Genomic DNA, 10,448 nt, shown 5'->3' with positions numbered 1-10,448 from the left:
AACTTGGGCCTTGGCCGAGACAAGGAGAGAAGCGAGAGAGCCGGACTAACAAGTCCTCATCAGTCATCATCTTTCTGCGCGTGACAGTCGCAATAATACCAACAGCAGCTGCCCAAACAAAAAAGCAGAGAAAAAGCTGCGCAGAACTTTCTATTGTTGAAATTTGATAACTCTAAAAAAGTCAACGTCTTCGAGTTCATTCTCTTGGTGCACTAGATAGGTTGGCTCACAGACAGCGCTGAGCACTGTCGCTTCGGAGTGCGGCAATCATGGGAGCTGCACTGTTTTGGGCGGTAGTGTTGGCCTCAACCTTAGTGCAACATACGGTAGTGCACTGCTGGTCACTATTTTCCAACTCCCCTTGGGAGTTCCATGACTACTACAGCGGTCAGCGGTCCAACACATACGACCCATACTGGTCATCCTGGCAAACGGGTGGCTTGCAAGACATGTGGAGTAGAGGCCTTCATGAGGACACCGGTAAGTGCTTGCTTTTCCTGACGACAGTTTTTTCATGTTTGTTTGTTAAAAATGTCAGACATTCCGGCTTCTGTACGGAAGCCTTGGCCACTGAACACGTAGCGTCAAGCACGAAGCTTTACTGCGTCGCAGTAATCTCCCCAGGTATCTTGCGTGCTTAGGCAGAAGATTACTGTCATTGCGATCTTCATGCGTCAAGCTTGAAAAATAAAATTGCTCTCACGAATATGCTTGGCGCTCAAAAAGAATACTGCATTATGGTCAACAGCTGCTTCCTTGCAGACTGAGTTTGTAAAATACAAAGTACTTCAGCAATAGGGTAATATGTTGTGCTACAAGCTATAGTGCTGCTGTTAAAGGTACCCATTTTAAAGCGGAAATCACAGAAAACAGAACAACTGCAAATGCTTTTTCCTTCTCATGATTGACTGCTCCAAAAAGGAACAAATAACAAGACAACACAAAGGTGTATCAAGTAGCAAACGTATGTAGTAAACACCGCACAGCACGAAATACCCTTTGCACACCTTCATAAAAACTGTGTCTATAGGGTGATGATAAAACGTTTATTTAGTTAGATTCATGCGTTAGCGTCTCAATTTTTTGTTCTCTTTGAAAGGTATCTCAGACTGTATAAAGTACTGATAGAGTATAAAAACTCCTCAAGTTTGTACTCTTAAAAATTGGCGCTCTAAAAAGAAGCTCATTCTCGCTCCTGCATGGTTACACAAGGAACAAAAAGTCGCCTAGCTATCGCAGGCGATGAGCCAAACTCAGTTAAGATAACAACTATTACTATGCATACTTCATGTCATCAAGGTGCAAAGCACCTTTTTTTCTTTCTTCTATCAATGTGATTGTAGCTTGTCGGAGTCTCCAGGAAATTAAAATCCACAGAAGCCTCTCGACAATACACCGATGCAAAAACTAAATATATTTAATTACCTTTTTTTACACTCATGCCTAGTATAGCATACAGTTGGACAATCCCATTGACTCTCACGTTTATAACTGCAATTTACCGCTGCAATATTCGCGAGACAAACTGCTTAGATCTGGGTCGACTTACGTCGGAGTGCAGAAAATGCAAGCACCTTTGCGCTCCAACAAAAATATGGCATGTACCTTGGCTCAGAAACGAGAGATGCAAACTGCAGTCTGACGTCACTATTTTCTTGAAAAAACTCATGAACGCGAAAGAGATGCGAAATTTTCGGCCCGCGATCTTTGCCAGAAGAGCTGGATGTCAACCTAAGAGCCAGGGCGCATGTATAAACCCAAACCAAGTCCACAAGGGCCAAAAATGGGATCAGTTTTAACACAGCAAATCTGTAGTTTGCTCGAAAACTTCGCTCTGCAGTCGAAGATTAGCAAAGCAGTTTATGCTCTTTTTTGAGCGAAGAAAAAAATTAGCTGTTGTTTAGCTCTGGTTAAACCTGCAGTGCCGCGATAGCTACTACAGCTGGCCGAGTGTAACTCGCTCAGTCGAATTGCAAAGTCAGTCTTTCACCGCTCCGTTTCGCTGGGTGTTCCTTCTTCATCTTCGTCCCTGGACGTGAATTCACTCTCTCCGCCCTCTCCACTCCCCCCCACTCCCCCCCCCCCCCCCCGCCGGCAGCTGCTCCACACCACGTGACCAGCCACGGCACCGCCACGGTGGCCACGGCGCCGCCACGGTGGCCACGGGGTGTCCACGCTGAAGGCTCGAAATGCTAGCGCGATGTAGCTATCGGCACAAAACCAACATGGAACTGTCTTCAAGTTCTTTTCTAGCACCGAATAATACCGAGGTTTCCGCAATGTCTAAGTAAAATGTCGTGGTTTCGCTCAAAAACATTCCAGCGCTCTTGTATTCTAACGCGCACACCTTTTATATTGTATTGATGCCGACACATACATACGCACGTGCACAGTTGTGCAAACCGTGCAAGTTCATAAGCGGGCTGAAGATTTATGCGGCGGCCTTTCCTTTTAGCAATCAACAAACTTCCTATCGAGTGGTATTTGTAACGACGCTGTTACAGTTTCTTCTTGGATGAAATATGGATATTACTACTCTTAAGCAAAAGTCACTTTCCTAGAGTCGCCACATCTGGCAAGGACTGTTCTTTGGTGGGACAATATTGCCAACCAATCCATGTCTCGCGCTCCTCTAGGAGGATGCCAGATTGCCACAACCGCCATAACCTTCTTAACTTAAGATCATTGTGTGACTTGTATTTGGTAGCAATTAGTACTTCGCGAACCGATGAATTGATCAGTACCTCCAGCGCAACATGAGGGTAACAGTGGTGCCACCATGATAAACCATGAAGCCGGAATTAACTTACAATTTCTGTGCAATCAATCCCAAAAAACCAGCTTCTGTTCAGATAATCACAGACCCCGTTTGAAATTGACACAGCCTATGAGTCTTATAAAATAGAATTTTGGAAGCGTAACAGGAATAAAGATTACAGTAGAATAAGAAAACCAACCGTGTTGTGGCTACGCGCATCTAGAAAATCCATACGGTATGCGAAACGCTTCAGCGTGAGCAAAATGCTTACTGCTTTCCTGATGGCCTTGCTCTCTCTCTCTCTCTCACCCGCAATCCGAAAGGCAAGAGTAATGGTTGCCGGATGCTGGAGTGATCTTGTTACAAGTTAACATTTGTCCGCTGCAAAAATATCACAGCGAAAAAGGCACAGATTTTTCTGTGCTCACTGACAGCGGAGGGTCCGTGACAGGACGCCACAGTATGACCCTAGCTTACCAATCGCGCAGGTTGACCGACGCATTTAAGTCCAACCCTGTGACTGGTGCAAAATTTTGATTTTGACGTATGGTCAAGCCTCTTCCGGCGGCCAAATTAAGTGGGTAAAACAACTCATAATACAAAAAAAATGCTGCTTCCATTGCGTTTGTGATAGATATCGCTCATTTGTGGCGCCAGCAACTCCCATGACTTAGACAGTAACCGCGGGACATACCCAGCGTTTTACTAGGAATTCAAAAGTTATCGAAGACATTGCTTGAAGATTCCCTTACAAAAATTTCTTTAGACAGTCTATAGACTAGCCATAGACTTTTGCCTATAAAAGCTACAGACTCTCTATAGAAGAAACTCTAGATAACAATCTATAGGCAATACAAATCCTATAGACAGTCTATATACATTCTATAAATTTATGACCATACACTTTTTGTAGACTTTTGTCTATACAGTCTATAGACTATGAATAGACAAAAAAGAAATATTTATAGGAAGGCAATAGAGTATATAAGAAGTCTATAAACTGTATATAGGCAGTCTATAATAGACAAAAGAAATATCTATAGAAAGACAATAGAGTCTATAAGAAGTCTATAGACTGTCTATAGGCTATTTTTGTGAGGGCATATACACTGTAAGAATAGTAAGACCTGCTAGGAACAAATGCAGCGGCTTTTCGTGAGAAGGCGTTTAGTGTGCATGGAAGACGAACTGCTTTTTTTTTTCTACTATTCCACAGGAGGCGCAAGCATGGGCGATAGAAGCTCTTCTCATTTCGGTGGTGACTACGGCTTCCCGCGCTACGGCGGGTCCGCCCGCGTCAGCCGCTACGGAATCGCCTACAGAAGCCGTCACGATCGTCGGCGACTTTCGAGTGGCTACGGTTCTTTAAGCTACAGCGACAGCGGTGCCTACCCAAGAGTCACAAATGAGTTCCACGGCCGCGAACATCCGAGTTCATGGTACTCGTACTGGTAAAATGTTTAGGGGACTGGTAGGCCTGCGACTCGGACGGTGTGCAGCAATGCCAAAGCAATTCGCTTTCCGTCATCTTGATCATGGTTATTAGGCGAGTAGTAAGCGCGCTTTTATTCATTTAGTCCTTCTGTTCAGCTATTGAATGTTTTTTTTTCCTTGAATACAATCCTTTCCTGGAAATACCAATCACTAAGGGCTTAATAAGGGCTGAGTAAGTGGACAGATGACTAGAGTGGCTGTACTCACATATATAACATTTATTTGTGCACCCGTCCAACCCCAGGGCTCGAGGTGTCAACAAAGTTGTATATTAAAATGGCTTTTATTGCGGCATCTTCAAAAAAAAATTATTCGTTCTGACAGATGCACATCCGACCACAATTTTTTGTGTAGCCCTATTTTTTTCACATAATGTTTACTTATGGCACTTGTTTTATGTTCAATAAATGTTCTTTACAACTATTTTCCTTTGACTTCGCTTTGATTGCCATATTTGTTTCTGAAGCTGGAGCCGCAATGACGACAAACATGTTCGTCGATTCAAAATACGCATAGCCTTTAATTGTTCAGAGGTCCAAACCGTCCACTGGGGATAATATATGTGGCCAACACTTATCTTATTAAAGCTACCAGAAATTCCCGTATTTCTGTAAACGAATAAAAGCAATGGCTGTAAAAAAAGATGTCACGACGGTAGCTTAACGCGGTATCCTTAAGAAACTGGTGTTACCTGCCATAATCTGCAACCATGCTAATAAATATTGCTCTAAATGGTACATATTGTTACGTGGTCCAGGCGGGAACGACGCGAGAACGCCCGGGCACAGCACACAGGTCAAGAGCACAAGGCGGCCCGCACAGAGCACCAGGCACAGAGCACCGAATCCCAGAGCACGCGCGCCTCCAAGAGTCTTCATTCATCTCTTCTTCTATCCGTTGCATGGCCCCCGGTCGCAAAAAAAAAAACACCGTCTCGGTGGAAATTAGGGTGGGGCAAGGGATTGCGACACGTAGGGCTTGAGGCGAGAGACGTGGACAACGTCACTCTGAGATGCACCGGAGGTGGTCTCCGGAAAGGCCGGGGCAATCTCGTAGGTGACGGCGGTGACCTGGCGGAGCACACGGTATGGGCCAACATAGCGGGACATTAGTTTTTCGCAAAGCCCGACACGGCGTGTGGGCGACCAAAGCAAGACGAGGGCTCCAGGGGAAAAAGTTACCATGTGGTGGCGGCGGTCGTAATAGTCCTGCTGTGAAACCTGCGAGGCTTGTAGGCGGGAGCGAGCCAGCTGGCGGGCGTGGTCGGCGCGGGCAATAGCGTCATGGGCATATTCAGAAGGCGGGGAAGGAGATGTCGGAAGCAGCGTGTCCAAAGGTAATTGGGGTTCACGACCGTACAACAGATAGAACGGGGAGTAACCGGCAGTGTCATGGCGAGAAGAATTGTAAGCGAAGGTCACGTATGGAAGGGCAATGTCCCAGTCCCGATGGTCCGGGGAAACGTACATGGCGAGCATATCCGTGAGAGTGCGGTTGAGGCGCTCTGTAAGACCGTTGGTTTGGGGATGATAGGCGGTGGTCAGCTTATGTTTTGTTGAGCAGGAACGGAGAATGTCGTCGACAACTTTAGAGAGAAAGCAACGGCCGCGGTCGGTGAGAAGTTGGCGGGGGGCACCATGACGGAGGATGAGGTCGTAGAGGAGAAAATCGGCCACGTCGGTAGCAGTACTGGTGGGGAGGGCCCGCGTGATGGCATAGCGAGTAGCATAATCTGTCGCAACGGCAATCCATTGGTTTCCAGAGGTGGACTCCGGAAACGGGCCCAAAAGATCCAAGCCAACACGATAGAATGGTTCAGGGGGCACATCAACAGGCTGGAGCAAACCCGCGGAGAGCGTGGCTGGACGTTTCCGGCGCTGGCACTGGTCGCAGGCACGAACATAGCGGCGGACGGACTGGTAGAGACGGGGCCAAAAGAAGCGACGACGCACGCGGGCGTAAGTACGCGAGACACCCAGATGTCCAGCAGTGGGGAGGTCATGGAGCTCGTGGAGGACGTCGTTGCGCAGATGCTTCGGGACAGCGAGCAGTAGGACCTGATGACCGCCAGCTCGCCGCCAAGAAACAGCTGGCTACTCGAGCACAGTCTTCTACCGAGAGCTACGTGGCCTACATTCAGGACATCTTGGCGCTCTGTCACAAGGTCGACGCCGCAATGAGTGAGACCGATAAAGTGGGCCACGTGCACAAAGGCATTGCCGACGATGCGTTCCACTTGCTTGTTTGCAAAGACTGTACCTCAATTGACTCCATCATAAACGAGTGCCGTCGATTTGAGCAAGTCAAAGGCCGCCGCATTTCGCCGTCGTTTTCTTGCCTTCCTAACACGGCCGCGACATCTTCCTGTGAGGACCACCGATCACCATCCCGCACGCCCTCGGACGCCCCTGCCGTCACCGATTCAGTCACCCGGATCGTCCGACGTGAACTGGAGGCCCTCGCACCTGTGATACCCCGCACCTCCACCAAAGATGTTACGTGGTCCAGGCGGGAACGACGCGAGAACGCCCGGGCACAGCACACAGGTCAAGAGCACAAGGCGGCCCGCACAGAGCACCAGGCACAGAGCACCGATTCCCAGAGCACGCGCGCCTCCAAGAGTCTTCATTCATCTCTTCTTCTATCCGTTGCAATATGATTCGACGCATTATCACATGTTACACGAATATTACCCCATCAATGTTACCCATTACCTAATTTAACTATTACGCAACCATTAACAATTCAGTCGCTAACCATGACCACTAACTGTTATCCAAAGTTTCTACAGAGCATTCATTGTGACTTCTTAGATTCTATTCTTCCGGCCGCCGCGTTTCGATGGAGGCAAAACGCTAAGGCGCCCGTGCGCTGTGCGATGTCAGTGAACGTTAAAAGATCCCCAGGTGGTCGAAATTACTTCGAAGCCCTTCACTACGTCACCTCTTTTTTCCTTTCTTTTTTAACTCCCTCCTTTATTCCTTTCTTTACGGCGCGGTTCAGGTGTCCGCCGATATGCGACACACATACTGCGTCACTTCCTTTACCCAAAAACCAATTTTCACTTTTTATTTTATTCTTGCCAGACACGAAACACTTATGCACATTGCCAGGAGCACTGCAGAGCAGATCTACATCTTACATGGACTTGCCAATCTTTCTCGCAAGGGAGAGACAAAATTAGGCACATTCCACGTGATGACATGGCCGCACTAGCGCACCAGATACGATCTAGCACCGCAGCACAACATGCCATCGCAGCATACGGCAGTGAGAGGCCTGCTTCGAGTGGTGTAAGAGAGGCCGACTGATGTAAGACGCGCAGCTCTGAAGGCTATGAAGGTGACCTACTAGAGGTTGCCTCTGCACCTGCAACCCAATCCCTCCTCCTGATTCCTGAACAGCGACCGAGTGTCATCCTTACCTTGCAATAATGGCTTCATTCATACATCCATTAATTCATTCATTCAGCAGGGATCAGCTGTCTGGGAGTAAGGGTAGAATTGTGAGTGTCAAAGCAGTGCCTTGATTAAAGAAGCAACTTTGCCACAAAGTTTGTTCCCAACCTTCCAAGCAAATTGATTCTTTTGACTTGAGTATGGTATTTCACGTAAATCTTCCCAAGGTTCCGCCATCACTGCTTTCCAAAAATATATCTATATGGTTCCATTTTCTAGTCATTCATGCATTTACCTTCAAATATTTAGTACCCACACTAACATCAAGTGGGAAGGCTACAAATAAGCAAGCTCGGCATGTAGTATGGAGTACAAGTGGCAAACCACATACGACAGAGCATACAGCACCTGTTGGTACGTGTTATCGGAAGCGCTCCACGAAACTGCATAAACAGCAGGAGGGAAAGGTAGGTCTGTTATTAGCGTAGGATGTGAAACAAAGGAAACATTAAGCTTACCACTAGAGGTAAATGTTCTCGGACGTCAAATTTTCTGCCGCAAAATTAGCGCGCCATCTTGTTCTGCTCTTTACATCTGCATATGATTGCAACTAAAACGCTCCTCATTTCCTACCCTGCTGTAGGGTTTCTACTGCTGGCCAGAGTAGGCAACCGAAATAACGGGGCTTGTGTGTTTGTGCACTTTGCGTGCCTTGTCCTGTCTTTCTCATTTTCAGCCTTCTCATCACCACTTCCCTAATTCAGGGTAGCCATACTCACTGCCTTCACTCTTTTGCTTTGTAGGTAGTATTGCTGCCAAAAGGCGGAAATGTCGGCGTGTGTCTTTGCGTTGCCGCCGAGTGAAGCCTCCGGCGAGTGAAACCGAGCTCGAGAGTCGCTTCCCGACAAGAGATGAGCGAGAATATTAGCATCGGCGCACGCAGATAGGCGGGCGCAACGACGTCTCCAAGCAGGCGGCGAGAGTGGAGAGAGGGAAGGGGGCCCCGAAATCCAGCTCTCCTCATCGGCTATACAATGTGGCGCGCCATGTAAGGCCACATATGCTTAATTCGACGAATGTAACAGCATAAAAAATCACTAGGAAGCCATAATGCCAGCCAAAGTAAACCGCAGTGCTAAAGGCAGCATATTTAAAGCACAGAACAATTAGCGAACCATAAAAGTAAGCCAAAGTGCTGTGAAATTAACCGGCACAACTTTACGGCGATAGGAAGCGGCAAAAGGGAGAAGCATGTGAAGGCCTCGCGTTCCAGGGAAAGGGGTCCGCGAGCCGTGGTCTCGCCCGACGAGTGACACGCCCACAATCAGTGCCAAAAAAAAAGACCCGTTTATTCCGAACCAAAACAACGCTTCAAAAGTGGCACATCATAGAACAACAGAGCTAAGCATGCGCTACCTCTCGGGAGAGCGCAAGGCTGCGACTATAAGAAAACAGGCGCTACACCTGAGCGCGGCAGAACAAACACACAGTCCAAAAAGCCGTTAAAAGAACTACACAGAAAATCAGCAATACGCGGATAAGACCAGGCGGCAGCTATGAGGGCATCAAACTCTACATGAAACCTGGCTGCTTGCGTAGCAGCCACTCACCGCCGCGGTGGCTCAGTGGTTAGGGCGCTCGACTACTGATCCGGAGTTCCCGGGTTCGAACCCGACCGCGGCGGCTGCGTTTTTATGGAGGAAAAACGCTAAGGTGCCCGTGTGCTGTGCGATGTCAATGCACGTTAATGATCCCCAGGTGGTCGAAATTATTCCGGAGCCCTCCACTACGGCACCTATTCCTTTCTTCTTTCAGTCCCTCCTTTATTCCTTCCCTTACGGCGCGGTTCAGGTGTCCTACGATATATGAGACAGATACTGCGCCATTTCCTTTCCCCCCAAAAAAACCAATTATTATTATTAGCAGCCACTCACGCCAAAGCGCAATTGCATCCTTGCGGATGCCACTTCCATCCGCGCTCTTCATCCCGGTATACGGTGCCGCCCCGCCGTACGTGTGCATCATGCTGGCTCGTGCTGACCGCCGAATCCGTGTCCACGCTCCAGCAACGCTCCCGCAGGAATCGCCCCGCGCGCCGCTTCGCTGCTCTTATCAACGATTCACCGACGCGATCGCCATATCTGAGGAGCAACTGTTCGGTCATGCGCAATTGCGCTGCCTGCGCAGGCACCTAGATGACTGTAAGAGAGCGCGCGCATTTTAAATGGCTAAAAAAGGGGGCGTAGAGCCCTACGTACGAAATGAAAAACCGTCATCCTCAAAGCGCATTCTTCACACACACTTCACAGAATCAGACCCTCTTAGCATCTGTCAATTTTTTTTCTTTACTCTCTCTCGGCATATAGTTTTTCCGTCATCCCCCTGGGACACTTTTCAACCTGAATCTTGCATTCACCCTCCCGCGCTTCAAATGCCGCTTCAGCTGTGACGATAGCGCTTCGTGTGGTAACGCTATGTTGTCGCGGTGCCAATTACACATGTTAACGAGAATAAGGACAGGAAAGTTCGAGAGGTACACAGGAAGAAACGGGATGTTCTTCTCGTGGAAATAGAAAGGTTGAGTGCAGATGGAAGGTCATCATCATCATCATCAGTCAGACTACGCCCACTGCAGGACGGCACTCCTTTGTATGGAGTGTCGCATCGACGATGAATATGTCCTCCCAAACACTGCCTTACACCGGTCTTTCGGAAAATTTGCAATGTGTAGCACACCCTGTCCATGTTCTGCGCACATACGTGCGCACATCACTAACAGATGCTCCTGAGACGTGCTT

General features: G+C 48.2%; 1 protein-coding gene across 1 annotated transcript; it reads left to right on the top strand.

Moving 5' to 3' along the window:
- The first annotated feature begins 180 nt into the window (after positions 1-180).
- Positions 181-4,679, top strand: LOC144100012 (uncharacterized). Its single transcript, XM_077633061.1, has 2 exons — positions 181-480; positions 3,975-4,679. Exons 1-2 carry the CDS (start codon positions 270-272, stop codon positions 4,211-4,213), a joined length of 450 nt encoding a protein of 149 aa, XP_077489187.1. The 5' UTR covers positions 181-269; the 3' UTR covers positions 4,214-4,679.
- The last annotated feature ends 5,769 nt before the right edge of the window (positions 4,680-10,448 follow it).

Source organism: Amblyomma americanum, chromosome 8 (assembly GCF_052857255.1).
Source record: "Amblyomma americanum isolate KBUSLIRL-KWMA chromosome 8, ASM5285725v1, whole genome shotgun sequence".
Lineage (NCBI taxonomy): Eukaryota > Metazoa > Arthropoda > Arachnida > Ixodida > Ixodidae > Amblyomma > Amblyomma americanum.
Note: the sequence above shows the minus strand (reverse complement) of the source record. Positions and strands in the feature narration are given on the sequence as shown.

Excerpts from the sequence above, each read along its gene's own strand:
- LOC144100012 (XM_077633061.1), top strand. The coding sequence starts at position 270 with ATGGGAGCTGCACTGTTTTGGGCGGTAGTGTTGGCCTCAACCTTAGTG. Across the intron at positions 481-3,974 it reads AGGCCTTCATGAGGACACCG|GAGGCGCAAGCATGGGCGAT; the intron begins GTAAGTGCTTGC and ends ACTATTCCACAG.